This window comes from Colias eurytheme, chromosome 16 (genome assembly GCF_061535395.1).
Source record: "Colias eurytheme isolate Ceu_HAF_F1 chromosome 16, ilColEury1 Martin Lab GWU primary, whole genome shotgun sequence".
Lineage (NCBI taxonomy): Eukaryota > Metazoa > Arthropoda > Insecta > Lepidoptera > Pieridae > Colias > Colias eurytheme.
This window is the reverse complement of record NC_142995.1, coordinates 4911499-4938038: the sequence shown is the minus strand read 5'-3', so window position 1 is coordinate 4938038 and position 26540 is coordinate 4911499. Positions and strand designations below refer to the sequence as shown.

Here is a 26540-nt window from a genome sequence, read left to right as displayed (position 1 = left end):
TCAGGCCTATTGTCCCGCTAATGAGCGATCCGAGCTACGCATTGCAATATTTAGCCTCCACTGAACTTTGAAAAGATGTTCAGCGGCCAGTTGTAATTAAACCTACATAACTGAAATTCTACAGTTTACGTATTTCGAAACGAAGGGAGCGTTATCAAAGGAAACAAGCCAATAGCGGATTATTGGCTTACAATAAATTTTAATATCCACGCTTATGAAAATATTAGGAAAAACTTGTCAAAGGAAAATATCGTGACCCAAAATTCCCAGACATTCCAAATATAGGTAGTAGTTTTATGTGGTTCCAAAGGAATTTTATCAATTACCTACCTCTATTATATACCTACCTACCTAATATTGACATTAAGGTACCTAGATTGACATATTTAGGGCCGATTTTTCAATGCTTGGATAAAACTTATTCGTCGAATAATGTATAAAACTACCATTTTAAAAACGTATTCTAATTGCCCGCATTTGACAGTTTACGTGACATTTTAATATTATCGTGTAATACTTTATTGGATGGGTAAGTTTTATCTAAGCATTGAAAAATGGCCCTTTAACGAATCTTCCTAATTTCACAAACTTACATAACTAGCTAACAAAATAATTATTATTATCACGTGGTCACATAATATCTCTTACAACAAATACCCTCCACATGATTTCCGATAAGCCCGATCGTTATCCGCCATTGTAGTAAAGATGTCAAGAACGTCAACATTTCCACGAACTAGAACAATCCACGGACGTAAATGGTTATGAGATACAGTCGCAGTATAAGTTGGATAAACAATCGGATCTTCGGGATAACACTGATTTACCACAAACAATAATAAAGCAATAAACAATAAAAAAAGCTAGGACTTAACAATTTAAGATTTTGCAAATTGTTACGAATTATAGCTCGGATTTTCCATTTCAAGTATTTAATTTCGTTTAAATAACGAACCTTAACTTTAATCAATACTTTATTATCAAAAGCTCATGTACCAACAATACAAATGGAATTTTAATAAATCTCAAATTTCCTGTTCTTGTATATTAACATTATACATTGTACATTATCATTCAATGGATTTTGATCTTCCTTTGATGTATTAATGAATACCTTCCGTAGTAGTCCTATATAATCTATACTTGTTAATAATAACATTTAAATACTATAATTAATACAATTTACTTATTGTATAATTTAGCTCAATCATTTTACTCACATTTAACTCAATATAAAAATCGTTTAAAATAATTTTGTAGTCTACAATGAGTCCAATCTTAACAATGGTATTTCGGATTGAATATAATTCTGTAGCCATGATTATATTATGTCCATCTACGATTAACATTTTATAAAATTAATCTCTTTTAAAATGAAAAATGGACATAGTATAAATATATCTATATCTATATCTATACTGTGCTAATTTACAATTCAATGCTTCAAATTTCAGTTTACCCAATTATAAAAATAGTTCAGTACTCCGATGAATCAAATTGGCAATATCCGAATTGTTTAAAAAATTTGATGATAAATAGTATAAAAGAATAGCTCAGTTACAAGCTTTTAATTTCCCCTTGTCTGAAAAGCTTCCGGCTTTGTGTTTTTTTTACTAATTTCAAATAACTCGTATAACGTTACATGTACAATGTACATGTACAAGCCCGAAGAACAAAAGGTTTTTTGGCAATTACAGCCCGTTCCGGCAAATTTTCCATCAGTTTCATTTGTTTATTCTTTCATTCAATATTATAGTGCAACCTCGATACATTAGAAATTTTATAGTACACATTTCAAATTTTGAAAGTCGAAGGAATTTATTAGGTATGGAATCAATTACAGCGCTCTTTGTTTCCCTGTTTTTATTTTGATCTTCATTGTTATAAACGCTACAATTTACCCATAGAGATGTAGACAAACGTTCCATTTCAGTCATGCTTAAAGAACAAACATAGAACCACGAACAATTCTACAACTAAACATACAAAACAAACTATGCCTCGAATATCATACGAAACTTCGTATATTGTGTTAGAGTAAACAAGCACGAAAGTTGCCGTTCCCGTCGCTTAACATCACGTTCATTATAACGCAATTAGAGGTGTCAGGTGGAGCCTAATAGCTGTACATATATACCAGGTACAGACGGCAGTCGCGGTTCCAGTGAAATTAAACGGAAATCGAAAACTGTGGCTTGCGGAGCGAACGTACCTAAAGGTTGGGATTGAGAGACATAGCTCTAGCGGATGGTATATAACTTTCATTTGATTGTATCCGTCTAACATTTAAATCTTCAAAGAAATATGGTTATGAAGTACGAAGTAACTTATTAAATTGTATAATGTTTTTGAAGAAGTCAATTAATATAAAGAATTGGGTTGCTGTTGTTCTTTCAAGAAAAGCTTTTAAATTGTTAGGGTGGTATTTAGTTTGCAAATAGATTTTTAGATTATGACCTAAGATCACATTTAGCCTTAAGGCTTCCAATACCACCACGCTTATAAACTACTATTTTAGGAAAATAAATTGAGTTGCGTCTTGACTCTCGCCAAAATTGTGCGATAAAATGATATCGTATTTACATAATGCTATCATGTTTCACACATTGGAGCTGGAATTCATATCATTTAGCTCTTCACTTCCACTTATATTTCTGTCGGAATCTCGAATTATGGAGTCAATCAGAATATTCTATTGTAATATAATAGGTCTAATAGAAACAAATATATTTGTACAAGACAAGACATATTTAGTCGACTACTATTACCTTATTCATATTCAGTCAAATAATTACACTGCACGATATATCTAGAATATAATATGAACATAATATTATGTAGGTATATTGTATAAGTATCTCACTTGAAGAATGAAGTTAGGGATTCGATATGTATGTTATTATATGGTTAAAATAGTCAATTGTACTTCATTTGAGGTTGCTTTTGTTAAATAATTGTTTAAATCGCTTTCGCTAACGCTCATATTTGGGTTTCACCAGAACGATGGTGTCTGAGATTCCCAGAATAGTCGATATCTTGATTCTGTTTATTGGACTGAAGTCATCACAGCGGTAATGTGCTTGCTGGCTACAATTCAGAATATTTTGCCAGATTGATTGTAGAATTAAATTTGTTGTATTTAAATAAGTTCTCTTATCAATAAATCTTATGTTATTAAGTATATTAAGTTCGTTAATCTTAATAAACTAGTTATTATGAAGTGTTTACGTCCTTATAAAAGAGAATTGAAATTAAACTTATAAATCCGATCAAAAATGCTTATTGCGATCGGTAAGAAAACTCTTCACGAATTGTTAGAAATCTTATATCTATAGATAATATTTGTTGTTGATTTCAGAAATTAAAATGTATTATTTATTCATTCAATTGATTTAATTCCACGTTTCCGTCACTTATCTACCAGAAAGTTTAGTTTCAGAAAGTTCATTCAATAAAATATGAATCACACTTAAACTCATCAGTTTGATGAAACTGATTAAATATAAACCGGAACCCTTTGAATCGTTAGTTAGATTATTCTAAATATATCTCCGGCCATCAAAGAATCGTGTTACGGTTAACTTCCCTTGTAGAACCCTCAATCAGCGATATGTTCAGGAAATTTGATCAATTTTATTGCTTCAAAGTTAAATATATTAAAGCAAACTTTATATAAAGATAGGTACATAAAGTGATTATATACGTAGCGACAGGATGTAGCGATATTACGTTCGATTCAATGAAATTAAAAAACTTTAAATTAAAAAATACTACTTTTATAAACGAACAGACTTATATTCTCTAGTTGTTTAGTGTGTGTAATTTAATTATGAATTGTTGACCTAAATAGGTCGACATTGATGAATCCTAATTAATAAATCTTCTCCAACGCTAATGTGAAGTCAATGGATAGAATAATTCTAAAACCAATGAGTGGGATTCAAAATTCAAAGGCATATATGTTTGATCAAGTACTTTTGCACATAAATTTGTTATTTAGCGTATGAACTTACTATTTCGGAAAGCCTTTTTAATGACGCTATCTTTGAAGCTTGGGAAAAAGATTGACTTTAATATTTTTCTAGGATTTTGAAATAGGTATATGGATGTTTCTACAATTTATTTATTTTACTAATATATCTTGTTATCTGTCTGAACCAGACAGAGCTTTAATGTGTTTTGACGAGGATTATTCATGGATATAATATATTTATTTATAATAATAATATTTGTGTACATTTTTTTTCTTCGTAGCAAGAAGTTGTGACTATTTGCCAATGTCAAGATGTATAAAGCGTTGTATACTTAAAAAATATTAATATATTGAAACTTAACGGGTGTGAGCAGTTTATGTTAAATGTTATGCGTAGTATTATATTACCTGTGGAAACCTTAATTCCTGCTTAAATTTTATTAATCACAACTATCCCTTGTTACAGCAGTGCCAGCATCGCCAGAGCCTCGTCGGCTGACTATCTCGGAGCCGCAGCATCATGTGGAGTTCACCAATGATACCGGCGTCATTCTAACGTGTTCTACTAGAGGCCAGTACGAGGTAAATACTGTAACCAAATGAAGTATGTGGTAACTTGAACATTAATCGACCTACTAATTTTATCAATGCGAAAGTTTGAATGTTTGTTTGATACATGCAAAAACTGCTGGACCGATTTTCATAAAATTTGGCACACATTAGAGGATAACTTGAATGACACATGATAGTTTTTAGCCCGAAAATTACACAGGAATGGGAACTATGCGGGATTTTCTTAGACTACCCGGATAAAACTGCAGGCGAAAAGCTAAAAAACTAGATAGATGTAAATCTGATTTACTAAATCATATGATAATAATATATCGCTTATAAATGTGAAGAATTCAATTTTGTTGCGCGAAAGGTTTATTTTTTATGTCAATTGATAAATCATGTTTACTGATTTCAATTGTTGTAAAGAATTCGGAGAAGACTTTCGTTTTATTTTTTATGAAATGAATGTCTGAAATAATAATCAATTAAGTTGACCTAAAAAAAATGTCCAATCAGTGCCATTTTAGCAATTATATAATCTACGTCATGATTATTTATTTAGTCTTTCAGGGAAAGTAGATTAAAATTTAAAGCTCTGATTTATATAAAGCGTAAACAAAAATTAAGGTTTACTCTTGGTGCGCCCGCACCAAGAGTAACAAATTAATGTCATTTAACCGCATTCAAACTGTGTACTCCTTGCTAAGCGAAGTCAAATATAAAGTTTCCCCATTCAAGCGAGTTCCCGAAGTTTACGGTCTTTCAGACCAACCGGGAAATAAAGATATGCGCCCAGCCTTTCACAAAATACAGAACCGATGGGCGGGTTGACGCTAAGTTTATCGTATGGAAGGTTCTCGAATGTTCGACAGACATGAGGGTATTTTAGGACCAGGCGGGCGGCACATGGCTTGACATTTATGTGCACGTATTTTTCAGAAGCTATGAAGCTATGTTGTAGTAGATACTGGGCATAGTTTTCTGGAAGTTTTCTTGTTCACAAAGGAAAAATTAAATAAAATCGATACTTATTGCATATTGTCTTTTATATGAAACTAGCTGGTGACCACGAAAGAAATTATCGCTACCACTACTACTTACCAATATCTACATAAAAAATGTTAGTAACCCGTAGGTATTAAAGTTTCAAATTATTATTAGTACCTGTCATACTTTGTTGAATTGATAACCCTATTTTGTGAACAAGTTTACTGATAGAACACGACTGTCTTGGTGTAATATCTCTTCATAAATATGAATAAATCATTAGATAACTGCGGCGTTTCTCAGCCATTCCCGAAAGCGTCTAACCATATCGCTTGTCAAAATTTCTCAATTATAATTGACGGGTAACTACGTCCCTTTAATTTTCTAATTCCAGTAGGTATTCGCTATCTAGATATCAAATATAAGATGTATCTTAATAATCAATTAGCAATAATGAATAACATTTTATACCATAGTGGTAAATAAGAAAATTATTACCTAGTAAAAGGTAATTATTTTCTTATTTACCTAGAAATATTAACTGTTTCTTCTGAACAAAAACGGAAATTTAATTAAAAAGTTACAAGTTTGAAGCAAGTCATTTTTTATAACATTAGATTACTTTAAAAAGTAATGAAATATTATATTTGTTTAATTTAGAATACGAAACGGTTTCAATTTGTTTTATGAAATAATGCTACTCCTTTAGCAGTCGTGTTAAAAAGTAATTATAACCAAACTGTCCCAAGACCTTTCACATTTTCTCTGAAAATACATTCATTAGCCGCGACATCAACGGTTGCGAAAAACCTGCAAAGAAAGCTAAGCAAAAAGTGTATAAAATCCCAAACAAAAGTAAAGGGGTCACATTATCTCGGAGGGCAAAAGGGGAGTTGCAGACAATCGCGAAATAGGGGTCGCGATAGAAAACTAATGAAGTGCCGGCACTGCTTTTACGAAATTGAATATTAGCACAGATTTTGGTTCGCTGACATTTTTGGAAAGGCATAACGGAGTGGAGCAGAAATTGAATGCTCGAAAAAGTTTTCACTAGCTCCTTCGATTTGGGTTGATCTTTACTATTTGGGAACATTATACATATTTAAATATGCCTATAATAAATAAAAGCAACAGAAAATGAATAAATGCTCATTTATTTAAGCTTTCAAAGCTTACCTGCATTAATTTAACATTAATTCCATAATAATTATATTATCCAGGAACAATGCAAAATTGAAAATATTTCTAACTAGCTTTCCGCCCGCGGCTTCGCCCGCGTTTTCAAAGAAAAACCCGTTCCCGTAGGATTTCCCGGATAAAACCTATCCTATGTCCTTTCTCGGGTATCAAAATATCTCTATACCAAATTTCATGCAAATTGGTTCAGTAGTTAAGGCGTGATTGAGTAACAGACAGACAGACAGAGTTACTTTCGCATTTATAATATTAGTATGGATTTAATAATTATTGCTTTCTGACTTATTTTACTCATTTTCAACTTTTTGTAACCATCTAAGTACTAGACAATGGAATATCAAAAATGTTGTTCTATTATTAATATTCTTTATTTAAGCTTTGTATAATTATAATTAATTAAGTACATATAATTTATAAATACTTAAAAATATCAATGACCTCTGTGGTCATAAAGATCTTTAACAAAAACTTAACTTGAATTTCAAATACGACAGTTCATTATACTATAATAGGTATTGTAAGTTTTGATTGACGTGAATATTAAAGTATTAAGACCCTTGTGAATTATTAAACAAGTTTATAATTTTGCTGGGTACGAATTTTCTTTAATAACTCATCAAAGTTGAAAATATCTATTACAGTAATGACAGATCCTTCCATTTCCATTGTTTTAATTTTTAACACATCGATACTCGGTATTGAATTTTAAATATTATTTGTATTATACGCTACGCTAGTATATACTATATACTACTAGTTTTTATGGTGCCTTAGTAGCACATACATGTCAAAGCCGCTCGAAGCAAAGCAAGGCAAAGCAGTCGAATCTAACTAGGTTTAATATTTATTTATGAAGTTTAATTTTTTATGTAACAAGTCGTAATGATGATAAATAAAACACACTATGTATAGCAAACTTTTAACTAAACACTAAAATGCTCTAGATTTTTGTAATTTTACGATTTGTTCGCAAACTGCCGATTTGTTCGCAAATTTTGCAAACTAATACTAACTTTCGTGGAATTATTACTGTCAGTTGTGGTTATGATGGTTTCCAATTTCATCGGTACTTTTAATAGAAGTCTGCTGTTTATATTACCTACCTACTTATACTGTAAAAATAAGGAAGGTACCTTTTTTGTTATGTGGTACCTGAACATCAGTAGACTCGTGAGATAAATTTATATTTATACTGATTTAAAATTGTACGAAAGTATTATCCTAAACGTTAAACATTTACGTTAAAATTTTATTAATCTATCGTCTTCCAATAACGTTTATCGCAAAACTTAGCCGCTTTATTAAATCCTGTAAAGTAAAATACATTTCAAGAGCACTGAATACTAAAGTATTCATAAATGGAACACAAAACGTATAAAAACGTTATCGTAACTGTAGCACTTGGAATAAATCATGCGGCATTTTCGAGGTAAAATTGAAAATATGCCCGTATTTGCATATGAACACAATCCTCCGCAAATACCCGGTACTAGAACTATCTCGGGTGCCTCATGTCCTCTTCAAATAGACGACCTTTGCTCTGCTCATACACGCTTTCCATAACCGCGCAAAATGAATAAAAACGCCATAAAATAAAGTCTACGTAATGGAATTTTTTTCACCGATGATCCAGTGGAATGTGCCGATTAAATTTTATTCTATTCGCTTTGAACTAAAATGAAATTTGCAAAAATATATTGGAGCTTATACCGCTGAGTAAAAAGATGTCTATATCTTGTTACAATTTTGTTTCGTCCATGTATAATTGGATTTTATAACCCTCTTTATAGTCGCTATAATTGAAATTCAGTTTCAATAAAAAATATGTGTGGCAAAAAAATTTATTCAAGATTTTTCAATTCAAAATACAGGTCAATTAGGGAAAGCTGGCATGTTCACAGTACTCACACTTATGCAATTTCACTTACAGTATGTTCAAAAATAAATGCGACTCTAGTTTCATTTTAGACTTGAATTGTAAAATGGGTGCGTTGTAGATATGTACATGCAAATATAATTACTTATGAAAGCTCTCATAATTTACCTGTAAAATTATAATTTAAAAGTAAATAAATTGATGAAGTTAATTATTTATTCTAATAATAATAAATTGGATAAAAGTATTAATAATCATTCAATTATCAAATAATAATTAAATTCCTGACTTTGGTTGAGTAAAGATATCTAAGAAATATTATATTTGTAGTAAGTACGTAATACCTACCAATACGCGCTAACAAATATGTGTTACATGTTTATTGTATAATTTTCACACTATTGGTTTTAAACTCAAACTCAAACATTTATACAATTAGACTTCTTCTAGAAGCACTTTTGAATCGTCATAACAGTTTAACAGTTTTAACATTTACCAACAATTCAGAAAGCAGTATCTATAGAGAAGAAGAAGAATCTATTTAATCATAATCGTAATCTTCTACTTCACTGTAACTTTCATCGCTCGAAGAACTCGATGTTTCGTTGTCGGAATTTCTTAATGTTATTATAAATAAGTCAGTGTAATTATCTACTTTTGGTTCTAATTGAATATATTTTTCCTCATGTTCTCGCGTCTTTCTCCAAACGTCACTAAACATATCCAGACTAATAGCATTTGCTTCCTTTCTAAATAATTCTTACACAGTTTTCAAGTTAAATATCACATTTTGTGATGCTACTTTCCCTTTAATTATGCCCCATAGTAACTCTATTGGGTTGAGATCTTTGAGGATTGCATCAAGTAGGTAAAAATTGTGTATAGTTTGGCTTATTTTTTTTAATAATGTGATAACTCTGATTATTAATTAGTTATTAGATTTTTGTAAAAAAAAATGCCGATTTTAGTCAAAATTTATATTTTTCTAACAAGATCCTTATCATCCAAATTTCCACCTTGGTGAGAAAAATTGACATTTCTAAATGAAAATGAACAAAAAATTTAATGATTTTATTAAATACTGTAAAATAGTCTATAATTCTTCCATTTACTGTATCACAAAATTCTTCATAGATTTTTAGATATTCGTACTACACCAATTACATCACCCTGTATTTATAAACAATTGCAAAATATGACACATACATAGGCCGGGAGATACTGACACAAAATTTCGGGTCATTTGTAACAGAATGGCGGTTCTACAGAGGTCTTATTACGCAATGACTAAAAGAAAAATGATGGTCAGAACTCAGAACGCTGGTACCGGCGGACTAGTCGCGTGGGCGTTAGTCGAAATCGTCGGATAAATAGCGAAAGTCAAACGATTTACAAATCGTTTGACTTTTCCGCGGTATGGCGACCATTTGGAATCGTCCGAAAAGTATGGCATGGCAATTTTAGTAAATGGCTGCACGACGATGGTTACCTTTGCAAAAGTGAGCCCGGTACAAATGGTTGAATTGTTTTTGAAGTAAAACTTCTTTAGGCGCGACTAGGGAGTAACTCAGATTTTTTTTCTGACGGAAGTAACGCTGTGTAGTTTCCGCCATTTAAAAATAATAATTCTGATTGGTTGTAAGTATATGTCATATACTACACGCTTCTTGACTTATACGCCAGCTAGTGGCAAATATCATAATCAATTAGGATTATTTATTTTCAAATTTTCAAACGGATCAATTGTGAATAGCAAAGTGAATGAAAAATTCAACAGTTTTAAAAACATTATTTTAAATTGCAAAATTTTTTGAAAATCTCTATACCCGGCGGCGCGGCGAATGATGATCCCTATGACAGTTCGTCTTAGTGATTGCTCGTATGATGGGTCATGTCGATACTTTACTATTTTATAGGCAAAGGCGTGGTTTGCATTCAGCCACGTCGGTAAACATGTTTTTACAAATATTATAAAATGAATTTTTAACTAAAATTTATAACGTCTATTAAGTTGTTATTGTATTAATTTAAGTTTTTTAGCATAGATTAAGTAGGTAAGTAAAACGAAAGTTTTCCAAAACATAAAAATGCGCCTTATCATTTTCACGTAATTTTTAACCCGTTTAACACAGTGTATATTATTTTATCATGAAAATGGAAGCCCCCTTTAATTTGTCTAAAAAACTTATATTATCATAGGTAAGTAAATTAGCGCAAACGGTAATTAATTAATTAATTATGCTGCGATCTTCTGTTCCATTCAATAGTGAATGAACTAAAGCTTAAGCATGGAAAAAATGTGAACTCGTTTCCATTATCGAAATTTGTTAATCGATACTTTCCGCACTAGTCGATAAATGCCAACAATGTAAGTTTTATAGGACGTAAACGCAAAGTCAGATTGATATAATTTCTCGTAAATGTTAAGAATTGTTATAATTCCAACGGAATATCATTGTTGTGGCATAAAGCTACGTAAAAATTAATAAATGCCATTTTTAGACGCCTCTAATACGTTTCTAATTTAATGGTGACGCCGTTACAAGTTTGTCTCTTGAGAATAACTGTCAGTGTCATAGGGATCATCATTCGCCGCGCCGGGTATAAATATACTTGTTTATTTATTACTTTTAAAATAAGTTGACGACGTCATTCTGTACGTTTGACGACGCGGTTGGCGCAGTGGTAAAGTAACTGCCTACTGAGCCGACGGTCCCGGGTTCGATCCCCGGTCAGGGCAAATATTTGTGTGATGAACTCAATTATTTGTTCTTGGGTCTGGGTGTTATTATCTATATATGTATTTATTAAATATTATATTTATCGTCGCCTAGTACCCACAACACAAGCCTTAATTGAGCTTACTGTGGGACTAGGTCGATTTGTGTAATAATGTCCTATAATATTTATTTATTTATTTATTTAAGTAAATTAAAAATAAATTTTCTGACAATTGCGACATTTTATAATATTCAATAACAAGGTTATATTGACATGTGCGTTTTACTTCAATCGCGCGTAAAGGTTACACGCACACACTTTTTTTTTTTAAATCAACGCATTCACGTCGGTATGGCGGACTGTAAGTCACATCGTAACTGTATGGCATGACACTACCGCCTACATCTTTTTTAAGGGCTATCGGTAAATTCTAAAATTTTTGTGTTACAAATCGTTGGACTTTCGCTATTTATCCGACGAGTGTGACTAACGCCCACGCGACTAGTCCGCCGGTACCAGCGTTCTGACCATCATTTTTCTTTTTGTCATTGCGTACTAAGACCCCTCTAGACCGCCATCCTGTTACAAATGGCCCGAAATTTTGTGTCAGTATCTCCCGGCCTAACATGTGCAATGTGTAAATGTGTTGACGTTCCAGCTCTTCTTAATATACCTGGGCCTGTAGACAAAGTAACAATTACAAAACGATAACGAAGTTAGAAATCGCAAAAATGTATGGGATTGACATAAGCCGCGTTAGATCACGTGGTCTATCTAATGTCAATCCCATACATTTTTGCGATTTCTAACTTCGTTATCGTTTTGTAGTTGTTACTTTGTCTAAGGCCCCTGTACAGACTACAATTTTCGTCTGTTTTGATAGCAATGTTATGTTGATATAAATAAATTGACATGTTAGGATACCGTTTTGGTCGTAATGTGATTCAGAAGTTGTAAGAGCAAGAGGCTAATACCCAGAGGTTTCTTGAACTCTTAACGGCCGTTCTAACAAAACTAAACTTCCATCAAAGCCGAAAGTATAAAGAAAAATATAAAACTTTCAAAGGATCATCCCCTTAGTTTCTTTTTATTTCTTGCGAGAATTGCGAATTGTATAAGTGTAAAGAAATGAATGAAAAAGTTTGCTAGACGTAATTTCTAACGATACAATAATATAGTACCCGTGAATCCGTATAAACATTTAAAAAGTAGGTAAGCGTTTAATTGTCTGTCAGTAAATAAATGTCAATTAGGTATGTAATAGCATTAGATGGCTCGTTCCAATACAATTTACACGTTGCGATTACGGTAGATCAATTTTATCTAATATATCTAATACATAATATTATAAAGGCGAAAGTTTGTAAGGATGTATGGATGTATGGATGTATGGATGTATGGATGTATGGATGTATGGATGTTTGTTACTCTTTCACGTAAAAACTACTGAACCGATTACAATGAAATTTAGCACACATATAGAGGGTAACTTGGATTAACACATAGGATAGTTATTATCCCGGAAATCCCACGGGAACGGGAACTATGCGGGATTTCCTTTGCAAACGCGGGCGAAGCCGCGGGCGGAAATCTAGTATTAGTATATTAAAAACTTTTTTTAAATAATATTTAGACATAGTATGAAATCTATGTTTATACTTTAAACTAGAGCATTTATCTCGAAGCCTCCAAAGAAATAAGTGACGAATTGTAACTGGAAATCCAATTAGATAACTGCCTTTAGTTAAGGTTGATGTTCCGACCGTCCCTCCATACATTTTTGATTACCTCTAAACACTTAACACAGACACTATTTCTTTAAAACTAATCATTTTATCACTTCTCTATAATGAAATGTGTGCGCGTTCGACCTTTTTAATCAATAATTTACAATATTTACTTAGAAAAACAACAGTAAAATACCGGAAAAATTTGACACTTCTACAGTAGTGTGCGTGACTTTTGCCAAGCGAAACACGACATAAAGCACGACATCTAGCGCATAGACTATATACTTATTACAGATCTAGCGCGTCAATGTCTAAACGAAAGGCGATGTTTAGACATTGACGCGCTAGATGTCGTGCATTCGCGTTCGTTATCTTATGCATAATGAGCATAATTCTAATAAATCAAAGTTCTGTGTAAAAATTGAGTAATTTCATTTCCAATCGTTCAAAGAAAATAACAATAAAATAAAATAAAACTAATGACCTTAGAAACTATGTTTTTTTTTATTTATTACTCATTATTGTTCGTCCGTCGTAGGTCTGTAAACTGTATTGTACACTGAAGGTAAATGGTACTGTAGGTACTTTAGTTCGGCGTCGTCGCTCGTCGGCTTGATATAAAATTACATTCTTGATTTCATTGACACGCGCTATGATTTGCGCGCGGAATTTCTTGTGTTGTGAATTTATTTTTGTATGCTATGCATTTTAATTGATTCAAATTGCAATGTTTCTCTAGTATGCATTTGAGACTATATTGTAAATTGTAATAATTGATCGTGGGTATAGTAATTAATTATTCTAATAACGCAATTAGTAATATATGTATTTTCGGTGGGATTCAAAACAAAAAATTGGCCCGTGATTTTTATGAAATTTCACCACATTGCAAATCACATCAATCATAGTTCATACACATGTATGACGAAAGTGATTAGTATTGTGGCTAACATTGACTCATCAGTTCATCACTGAAACCAGTGATAAATCAGTACCTATATCATATTGTGTTTGAATATTTTTAAACAATGATATAAGTATACAATTATTATAAATCGGTAAACTATCAAAGTAATCACAAACTTGCAAACATTGGTAAAATGTCCAGTAGTTTATGAGCCTATTCATTACAATCAAACAAACAAACAAAGTTTTCCTCTTTATAATATTAGTGTAGACAAACACTATGAATACGATCACGAATGCAAATTCGGGGATTTTCTAATTATTGCTAAATAATAATTGAATTCTTTTTGAAATACTCTATAATTTTTAGTGTATAAATAGACATTTATAATGTGGTGCTCATTTTTTTTGTACTGCTAACGCTATTGTAGGTACCTATTTTCGTTGTTTTATTTCAAGTGAACACGGCCATACAATTTTGTCACGAGCCGCCTATGATTGTAGGTACTTTTGTTAGGCTCCTTCGTCGTCCGCGTCGGCTCGAAAGTTCTTGATTTCATTGTCACGCGCTATGATTTGCGCGCGGATTTTCTTGTGTTGTGAATTTATTTTTGTATTATTATTATTTTTTATTTATTTTTTTATTTTATTGATTCAAATAAAATATTTCACTAGTATGCATTTGAGACTATATTGTATTATGTATAATTTATCGTAGGTATAGTTATTCTTATAACGCAGTTATATTTTCGGTGGGACAATTTGACCCGTGATTTTTCTGAAATATCACCACGTTGCAAATCACATCAATCATACACACGTATGACGAAAGTATAGTGGCTATAATTGACTCATCAGTTCATCACTGAAACCAGTGATAAATCAGTACATATATCATATTTTATTGTGTTTGAATATTTTTTAAACAACGATATATACAATATTATTATAAATCGGTAAACTACCAAAGTACTTCCGAATTTTCAGACAGACAAACAAGTAGTTTGAACACGCAGTTTTCTTATACTAGTAGCAAAAATCAAAACCATAATATTATGTTTCCCTACTATATTTTACTAAAAGTCGAGTGCGTCGAAATCGTAAATAATAATATGTTTTTCACCTTCCTGGTTATTTTCCCATAGTAAATAGTGTTTTAGGTTTGTTGTTGTAGGTAGGAATAATAATAATTATTCTTACATGTTGGTTATGAAATGTATATTGAAATAATTTACTTTTACAAATCATTAGTGATATAAGTTTTGAGTGAAAATGCTTGGATCAGCATAATATTATATGGTACTTCAAATACATGTTTTGATAAAAAAAACAATAGTGTAATAAAATAAAACTGCGTTTTATTGTAATCAATGTTGACAATTTTAAATTCCAAAATTATTGATCAATAAAATAGTTTACACCAACAAATATAACTTTTATTTTTATAACAATCGTTCATAATATAAACCGTAGCAGGTGGCGTTTTGAAGTTCTGTCTACTCATACAGAAAAATGGAAAACTTGTTTTTTTTGTAAACAATTTATTACTCATGTTGTTTGGCAACTCGAAGCGTGGTCGTCCGTCGTAGGTACTTTTGTTCGGCGTCGCGTCGTCGTCCGCGTCGGCTTGATATAAAACATTCTTGATTTCATTGACACGCGCTATGATTTGCGCGCGGAATTTCTTGTGTTGTGAATTTATTTTTGTATGCTATGCATTTTAACCCATTGACCACCGTAAGGCCCGATCGGGGCGCGACACAATAGATTTTCTATTGTGTCTGTGATTCCGAGGACTGATGGATTAATTGAATCAAATTGCAATATTTCTCTAGTATGCATTTGAGACTATATTGTAATAATTGATCGTGGGTAGGTATAGTAATTAATTATTCTAATAACGCAATTATATTTTCGGTGGGATTCAAAACAAAAAATTGGCCCGTGATTTTTATGAAATTTCACCACATTGCAAATTATATATTATACAATTACAATTACAATTATTATAAATCGGTAAACTATCAAAGTAATTACAAACTTGCAAAATATGCTTTTCCGAATTTTCAGACAGACACACAATTTTATTAGTTTGTTTTAGCAAAGTAGGTACCTATACCTATACGCTTACGTCGCGCGTCGCGTCGTCGAAAACGGTGTGCCCAGAAACAAACATACCTAATTCAGTTACAATCCTTTTTTTGTTCCGTAATTTATTGTATTTATTCTAATACGATTTTTTTTATTCGTCGGCCAGTTCTACTAGGTATAAAAAGATAAAATTGAAATATAATTATTGTAGCGACAGCCATATTATGTTACTATGTTTTCGTAAATATGTTTTTCACCTTCCTGGTTATTTTCACATAATCTTATCTTATATATAAAAATGAATCGCAAAATGTGTTGGTAAGCGCATAACTCGAGAACGGCTGAACCGATTTCGATCATTCTTTTTTTATTATATTCCTTGAAGTACGAGGATGGTTTTTATGTAGAGAAAACGTAAATATTATGTACCACGGGCGAAGCCGGGGCGGACCGCTAGTCTTATATATAAAAATGAATCGCAAAATGTGTTGGTAAGCGCATAACTCGAGAACGGCTGAACCGATTTCGATATTTCTTTTTTTATTATATTCCTTGAAGTACGAGGATGGTTATTATGTAGAGAAAACGTAAACATGTACCACGGGCGAAGCCGGGGCGGACCGCTAGTATATATATATAAATGAATCGCAAAATGTGTTGGTAAGCGCATAACTCGAGAACGGCTGAACCGATTTCGATAATTCTTTTTTTATTATATTCCTTGAAGTACGAGGATGGTTCTTATGTAGAGAAAACGTAAACATGTACCACGGGCGAAGCCGGGGCGGACCGCTAGTCTTATATATAAAAATGGATCGCAAAATGTGTTGGTAAGCGCATAACTCGAGAACGGCTGAACCGATTTCGATAATTCTTTTTTTATTATATCCCTTGAAGTACGAGGATGGTTCTTATAGCTAGAGAGCTAGTTAGTTTAGTTTTAGTGCAGTGGCAGTGTAAATGTTGTTGTTGAGGTTATGTAAATTTAACACTTTAGTTAACTACCAAGATATAAAGAAATGAGGATAGGACACAATAACTATTGGTTGAGGTATTTATAAACTCATAATATACTTTAAAAAAAATCACGTTTTAATAAATTTCTAGAATTAAATTAGAACAGCTGATTCAAAATAGCCTAAAAAATCTTAATAATAATAATTACGCTTCACAGCAAGAAGAAATGTACCATATGTACCCGCACAAAGTCGATATTGTGTTGCCTACCGTTCGACTCAATGGCTAGGGTTGTAACTACCTTTAATAATTATTACCAAACTAATAAACCGAGTGATGCGAAATAACCATAATTCTTTTAGAGTTTGATAAAATGATCAGGCAGGTATTTTCTTTAATCCTCTGAATTCTCGGTTACTAAATTGTATCGTTGAAATTATTCTTAATCGCGTAAATTTTATAAATAATCATATGGAAAACACTTTTCATTTGTTTTTTTACTTTCACGCCCAACTACTATACAATAATTACGTTGTTTCGGTATTTTGACGAGAAAACGCAGGAAACATCCGTTGTATCATTTTAGATAGATTGTATATTTTGTATCTGTAGAATTGAAATCAAAGCTATGTATATGTTGTCTCCATTCTTTTCTTATCGGATTGTTGATCCCAATGCGAATGCGTCACTTAAATTTTATAAAAGACAATTAAGAACATCAAAAATAAAGTGATACGTAAATATTTCACAGTGCAATATATTATGTAATTAATAATAATTATATATTTATGAAAAAATAATTACATCAGATTTAATAATAGCAATTGTTTTGAATGTACATAATATGAATAAATGATTACATCATAATAGTAATAATCACAATTGTTTTATTTCCCATTTGTTGCAACCCTAGCATATTTTCATGTAGCAGCAGAAGTACCTACACTGGCGGCGCGGCGGCATCGTGCGACATCAAAGGCATTGCCTTACTAGGTAAGTTTATAATGACTCATTTCTTTTATTATATAATTTACGTTTTACTTTTACAGAATCCGATTCAATGGATTATGAAGACGAGTCACACAACGCCATACGATAGTGATGATGAATGAACATTTCAATAAATGCATGCGTGTTTTTTTATGTTGTTTTGTAATAAATTGTTAATTGTTTCTTAAATAAAGAAATAAACTAAATATTTAAATGATGATTTGTTATTTGCAACACAACTTTATATTTGAGATTCTTTACAAATGTATATTTAGTTTTGTATCATCAAATTTATAAATTTTATTCCATAGTTTTCAAAATTAAATGTAAATGACCATAAAAACATTAATTAAGTAAATCATTGATGTAAGGTCAGGGAACGTAATACATATATACATCTGACCATGTAGAAGCTAAGTCTTGTTGACTGCTGAAGTCTGTAAAGTTTTGTTGTCTGCTGAAGACCCTAATAAATAAAATATATGAATGGCAGATCTGGTCAAATACTTTCAAAATTGTATTTTTTTCAGCACTTTCATAAGTGTCTGCCAGAATGTTATCCGCGTGATAATGGTCTGCCATTGTTATTTTCCGATAGTAATAATAATCTATTTTCAAATATCAAAATGGCAGACGTGGTCAAATGGTTTCAAAGTTCGCCAAAAATTTCCACCTGTCTTACCTAAGCGCGCGCCCCGTCCACCACTCTGGGCTTAGTGACTCCTCATCTCATGTATAGTAGGTATAGGGGAATCAACACACAAAAATCCAGGTCTGGTCAAATACATACAGGTAGCTTTGCGCTAGCTCTCTAGCTATTACTTCTTATGGAGAGAAAACGTAAACATGTACCACGGGCGAAGCCGGGGCGGACCGCTAGTAAATAATAAAATAATAAATAGTGTATTAGATTTGTTATTGTATCTTGTATACCTACGAATAATTATTCTTACGTCTTGTTGGGAAATGTTCAAATACCTACCTATTGAAATAATTTACTGTTACAAATCATTAGTGTTATTAGTTTTGAGTGAATAGGCATGGATCAGAAATTCAGAATATAATATGCTACTAACTACTCAAATACATACATGTTTACACAACAAACACCACTGACCTCTATAACTATAAGTTATAGAGGTCAGTGACCGTCAGTGACAAACACTATGGATACCTACGCTCGCGAATGCAAATTCGGTGATTTACTAATTATTGATACCTAGTCATTGAATTCGTTTTGAAATAGCCTGTACTTTGTAATTTTTAGTGTTATAGACATTTATAAAATGTGGTGCTCATTTTTTTGTAATAAATCATCCCGAACGCTATTGTATTTTCGTTGTTTTATTTCAAGTGAACACCTATACAATTTTGTCACGAGCCGCCTCAGCTCTGGCCTCTGGGTGAAATAAACAAGTCAAATGATTTTTGTTCTAATTGTATTTTGGTAGTAGTTTGTTTAGAATTTACATTACCATTGTTTAATTTTTATTTTGTATTTGCAGTAAAATAAAAAGATGAAAAACTTCATTAGGTATATTGTACGACACCTCACTCTGAATCGCGCTAGCGAAATTTTTTCGTTACAGAGCACATATACAACTTTCGGACAATCTTCATTGAGGCCGGCCGGCAAATCGAGTATGTCGAGAAACTTCACTTATTCGATGGAGGTATTCTACCTTCCTTCCTCCACAGTTGTGGGACCCCGACGTGCATTGAACACGCAGCTTTCTGATACTAGTAGCTAAAATCAAAACCACAGATATGTCTGTGATCAAAACCATAATAATATTTTTACCTATTATTTTACTAAAAGTCGAGTGCATCGAAATCGTAAATATGTTTTTCACCTTCCTGGTTTTTTTTCCATAGTAAATAGTGTTTTTGATTTGTTGTTGTATGAATAATTATTCTTACTTGTTGGTTATGAAATGTATTTTGAAATAATTTACTTTTACAAATCATTAGTGATATTAGTTTTGAGTGAAAATGCTTGGATCAGCATAATATCATATTTGCTACTTCAAATACATGTTTTGATAAAAAAAAAACAATAGTGTAATGTAGGTAATAAAATAAAACTGCGTTTTATTGTAGGTAATCAATTTTGACATTATTTATTTCCCAAAATTACAATAAAATAGTTTACGCCAACAAATATAACTTTTATTTTTATAACAATCCTACTTCCTACTAATGCGAAAGTTCATACATGTTTCAAAAGAAAAACTTTTACTTTTACTATTATTTCAATTTATCCGGTTTAATTAAGACTTAATATTGATACATATGATCATTATAAATACAAATAGGAATTAACAATATAACGAATACGTGGCACAACTAAAATTTTACCGATACCACCCGTGGTCATTCTCCTTTGTGGGTCATTTGTAACAGGATGGCGGTTCTACAGCGAAAAAAGAAAAATGATGGTCAGAACGCTGATACCGGATACCTTAAGATACTGTAATATAAAATATTACTAGATTAGATAAAATATTATAGGTAGTATCTTCACCGTGTGTGACGCGCTTTACATTCACGCCATCTAGAGTTAAATCTTTATCATTTTTGTATACGTCTGTGTGTGTAAACGACCCTGTATGCAATGACAGATGTTAAAACGCATAATTTTACCGAATTGGGTGGATTTTAAGGCAATCATATAACATATTTCAATAAAATATAATATTCAGTAACCGCCATGACTATTCCTAGGTTTGATGACTATTCCAATTACGCAAAAACTCAAATAAACTAGAAATGTAGAATTCAGCGCCATCTAGCGGGATATTGGCTGGGAACAGATCGTTGCAATCACCTTAATGAAGTTTCCATTGTTATTAAAAACAAATTAAAACGCAAGCACATTGCATAATTGATATCAAACTTATATACCACATATTAGTACGTAAGATCTAGTAAAATTGTAATTTTTTGTTCAATGTCCTATTCAAATCTGATATTTGTGTGTGAAATAATGGGTAAAAATACCTCTCTTAAGAGCACAGGTATTCGGATACACTCATTTAAAAGTAATCCAAGATCAATTAAAATCTTTAACACGTTCACTGCGGCATGTCCAGTATCGGGCCATCAGCGACTACACCACAGTGCGGCGCCCAAAATCGCAGTTTTCACCGTGGTGCGGCGAGGTTTTTTATATGTTAATCAATGACTAGAAAAGAGACAAATATATTTTTGTGATCACAGTTTGAAGTAGGACTCAATTTCGTTTAAAAATCGTATGGCAAAATATTGGACACACGCATAGAAAAGAAACCGTTTCTTTTGTGTGCGGCATGTCAAATATTTTGCCATGGACAAGCACCTCATGCCGCACTGTACTGCGAGCGCGCCGCGTGTCAATCTCGCATAGTGATGTACCAGGACCGCACGCGTCGTTATCAAATTTTTAAATGACAATGGTACCTTAGAGGCTTTAGTTTTTTTACTTTATTTTATTTCGTAGCATAAATGCAAAAATGTGATGACAGTTGTGAAAATAATATAAAACATTAAAACAAAAGTTACTGAACAAATTAAAACAAAAGTTACTGAACAATTTCCTGATAGTACTCTATCAAGTACCTTGTTTTATATGTGTTTTTTTTTTTGTATCGACGATCTCGTTATCTGTTAACAAACAGACTGAAATATACAAAATTGATTTATATCGATATCGATGTTTTATTTTACAGTGTTTCCCATCGCTATTACTGTTAACATGCCGTATCAACGCAGTGCGGGATGCCAAATAATTTTTCACAAAATCAGGGGTTTACATTTTTCCTCATATCTTTTAAACTATTGAGTCAAACTAAAAGCTATTTATGCGGTATATACAAGACTATACATATAATATACTATTATCCGAAAAAAATTTTTTTGAAATATCTTGAAATTTCATGAAATTATTAACCTTCAAAGTCAGTAGGTGCGATGTGATAAAAATGGCTCATGACGCACAGTGGTGAACTTGCCGATGTGAAGTATTGAAGACATGCCGCAACAACGGTAAGTTTGGCATTTTAGGTGCCGCAGTGAACGTGTTAATTACATAAAATTTATCATCTATACACAAAGTTAATAAAAAAAAATTCATAAGAACATAACAAGCATCAAATTTGCTTGGAGTAACAAAAAATATTGGCTGACAAGAGCGAAAAAGCTCACGGATGTATTCCGGCCACAATTCTACACAATTCATTTACGTCACGTGACATTTATTAAAGCGTGGACTTTGTTGCCACGGAAATAGGATATTTAATATAAATTGTGCCGGGAGATGATAAAGCATACAGCAGCTTAGCACAGATTTATTGTGGCTGGCGAACCAATTATTCAGTGTAGACGAAGGTATTGTCAGTGTGATGGTGCCTTGGAAACGCATTGTGCCTTCGCAACGAACACGAGATTGCATTTGTTAACATAATTAGTTCTATACAAGTTTTGTATGGACGTCCTAGCGGAATAATGAACAATGGTGGTCTTGAATACTGAATAACACGCAATCGAACCAAACACTGTCAAAACGTAAACACACATTTGGAATGCTTGTAAGTTATAGCACGCTTGTAGAGTTTTAAGTTAAGGGTAAAATTGTACAAAGTATTATTATTATCTTAAAGTCACACTTTTTAAAGAGTTAGTAGGATGTAATTTATTTAAATTGACACAGTTTCATACAATTCTATTTTAAGACTTATAATATACATGTATCAATATCAATAAATTATTAAATAATTACGTACCTACCTACAGAAAAAATTGATAAATCATAATATATTTGTAAACAATAGTAGATAATAAATAAAAATAAAATTTGAAATTATTTTATCGCTTCCAAATCTATATTGATATTTTAAATTATCTCGCTAACTTTATGAACAGCCTCCCGAATGATCATCAATCACCCACGTCTTGCGAACTAAATGAAATATCGAGAATTAAGATTGATGTAGAAATAAATACGTTTACCTTCTTCATATCGTAGGTCATAGCTGATCTATTTCTGAACCTACACCACATGTTCGAGTAGACAGAATAATATTACAAAGGTGGTTTCTTATGATGTCTTTAAATTGAAGCAAGTTAATTATTATTCCTAATACATAGAAGGTAATATCGCTATTATACAATAGCTACCATAGGTAGCATATCATAGGCATAATCATTTTCTATAACAAGATAATAAAAAAATGAATCAATTTGATGAGGATTAGATAAGTGAGATTTTTTAAGATAATTTATCTCTAAGGGATTTTTGAAGCAAACTTATGAATCTATCAGATTGCAAGGTGTTACTTGAATTATTAATTATTTGTATGTACGCTATGCTAAAGCTACAAAACCGTAGTCGCTATACATAGTGTGTTATTTAGGAATTTCGAATGAATATGTCCTAGGGGGGTAATGTAAACATGGGAACGAGTAAACTGGTAAAGCTAAAACCGCAGTTGCGGTCATCAACTTAGCAACGAAAGACGTACAGTTTCAGTGAAATGTACTGTAAAATGGTGCATTCGCTTTAATAATTATACCAATATGTTTGATAAATTTCAGCTTGCTGGCGTAATGTCTAATCTCTTCAAGCATGATTGAGCTATGCATATTCGGGGTATGATAAGTTGTATGCATTTCATGCATTCAGGTAAATCAATGAAATAATAAAAACCACACGACTTCGTCTATATTTTTTGATAAAGTATAAAAAATTAGAAACTATCATCTACATAATATAATATTATATTATATTAGGTATCTGTGTTAACACTAAAGCTTATGGATTAAACGCCCACACTGAAAAATTGTAAACAGCTTTCAAGTGCTTTCATGTAAAAATTACAAACACTTTGATGAAGGTTTAAAAAAACTTACGAAAAAGTACAAACACAATCGCAAAAATTAAATATTACAATATACAAAATACAATATTAAATTTAAACAGTTGTTTACCCCTGAAATTATAACTTTCTTTAAATGCCGACGTGTTTATATTGCCCGAGTGCTCCAGATAGGAATGTGGGACAAGAAAAACAAAGCAGAATCGCCAAATAATTAACGAACGAAAAAATGAGCCACCCGCAGTGAATACCGTTTAATTAATTAAGAACTCGTATTGATCTTCATAAAACGTGGTTAGAATTGAATGTCTAATTAATCTGCCAAATTTATTACATTTTGCGCGGTATTTTTCTTAATTGCGTTATATTTTTCATAAAATTGTCTGTGTATTGTATAGAACTGGCGATTTCATTTAAACTAAATATTATCTATTAAATTGAATGAAATTTGTTTTCATATTTTGTGCATAATATTGGTACAAACTTTAATGACTCATTAATATTATGAGGATTATTGAATAGAATAATTATATTTATTAAGTACCTATTAATATCAATCATAAATTGTTTTTGTTATAGGTAGATTAAATTCATTACTTTTCGAATGTTTATTGATTTGCTCTTACATAGTAACTACTTTAAAAGTCTAAAAATACCTAGTAATATCATAAAGAAGAGCTCTCTGTTTTGTGGTGATACCAAATGAATATTGATTACTAAACGGAGAAATGGAATAATGAGCATAACTATTATATGCATTTGAATTGAAAATAGGGAAAACAAACCAAACATATTTTGTAAGACTTTTTATCAAACATTTACTGCAGCTTCAATTCAAGCTCAAAAATAAATATACGACAAAACCTTGCCAATAATTTGTAGTGATCATTATTTTATATGACAGAATACAAACGAATTTATACAAGGATAAACGGTGGAAAAAGACGTCAGCGGTAAAAGGCTCACGAGGGAACGAAATTTCGGGGCTTATAACATTCCCGAATATTCCCTGAAGGATTATAAATAACGGCTTATTGTGTATGAACTGTCGCGAGAAACGCTACATATCAACAACTTTTTTAATATTCATTTATGAGCCTGTAGTCTGCGTTATCCACGTGGAATACACTAGTCTTTGTACATTTTTAATATCTCTTCATTGGTATTTTGTTATAGATACGTGTAATTACTGAATGTTGCTGTAATAATTGATTTAACTTATCTTTTATTGACATAGTAATTAGGCTACTTTAGAAAGAAGAATCTCAGGAATAAGGATAGTCAATTTCTATCTTGTAGACATGACATATTTTTATGATAGAAGGCTATAAAGAAACATAACTTTACCGTAACAACAATCGAATATCTATTAAGTAATAGAATCTATATTAAGTCTCTTTATTTTTCAGTTTATTTGCCAAAGAATTTAAAAAGAAGTGATTTAAATATTACCTATATCTATAAAGTAACACTCTAACATTTCACTAAGGAATTTGAGCGTTATATAAAACTTTAAGGTCCAATAAGCTTACAAACTAAAGTCAGCGGTTCCAAAGATGCCACATTCTACACACTTGCACTGAAACATTTTGAATATTTAACCAAGCCAGAAAGCTAACTTTTGCAAATATTTTATGCAATTCAAACTAAACATTTTTATTACCTACTAGAATTGTAGCGAAATGTTTGTTATAACTAAGCTTTTAACATTATGTTTATTTTATGCATTTATTATAGAACGACTTAGAAACCATTGAGATACTTAATATTACTACGTATGGAGGAGACACCACGAACAAAATCTGTGCGCCATTTTTTTGCACTAACTAAGTTTTAAAAATTATTATCTAGTTAGGTACTTAACGATGAAAGTTATTCCTTTGCACTTTTCCGTATAATTTGTATTACATATTTGTGCAATATCGTAACACACACGAAGGCATGTTTGATGCGTTTCACTTTAAAACCATTAAAAAATACCGCTCAACATACGTCACATGACGTATGTTGAGTGGAACATAAGTGATGTAGGCGGTGTCGTCTCCATATTAATATTATCTCAATGTTAGAAACGAATGATATACAACTAAAAATTAAAACTTATATAGAAGTTACTTCAAAATGGCAAACAACAAAAAAAAACGGTTATACCTACTATTATTTTTAACTGGTAGTATTTATAATAGATGAACTTTTTCTGTTGTTCTTCTACAAAATAAAAATCTGATAAAATTTCATAAAATTAATTCAGTACCATTGAGATACTATTACCTTCTAATAATAGCTCAATGTTCAGTACTTCAACATCAATTCTCATACATTTTTCCATTCCAGTTGGACTGGCTGCTCGTAGACAACACGCCGGTGACGTCACTGGCGGGGCTCCGCAGGGTGCTGGCCAACGGATCCCTGGAGTTCCCGCCCTTCCCGGCTGACAGGTTCCGGCGAGATGTCCACACTGCCACCTATAGGTGTAGGTTAAGGCTGAACAGCGGTTTCGCTGTTTTATCTAAGAACATTCACGTACATGCCAGTAAGTTTCATTAGATAATGTATTTGTAAAGTTTTATATTGCTGTTATACGAAGTTAATAGCGCAGTTTTTGGTGAAATTATTATAATTTACTAACCTACATAATTTGATACCAACCGCTGGAAAAAAATATGTACCTAGTAGGTAGTTATTACTAGAGATTTTGATTTTAT

The 26540-nt window shown here is 31.8% G+C and overlaps 1 protein-coding gene across 1 annotated transcript in view; it reads left to right on the top strand.

Moving 5' to 3' along the window:
• The window catches only part of Dscam4 (Down syndrome cell adhesion molecule 4), a 148124-nt gene that overhangs the window by 82008 nt on the left and 39576 nt on the right, over positions 1-26540 (top strand). The window contains exons 3-4 of the mRNA XM_090111163.1: positions 4440-4555; positions 26170-26368. Coding sequence (XP_089967289.1) covers positions 4440-4555; positions 26170-26368 — 315 coding nt within the window. The remainder of the gene's footprint in view (positions 1-4439; positions 4556-26169; positions 26369-26540) is intronic.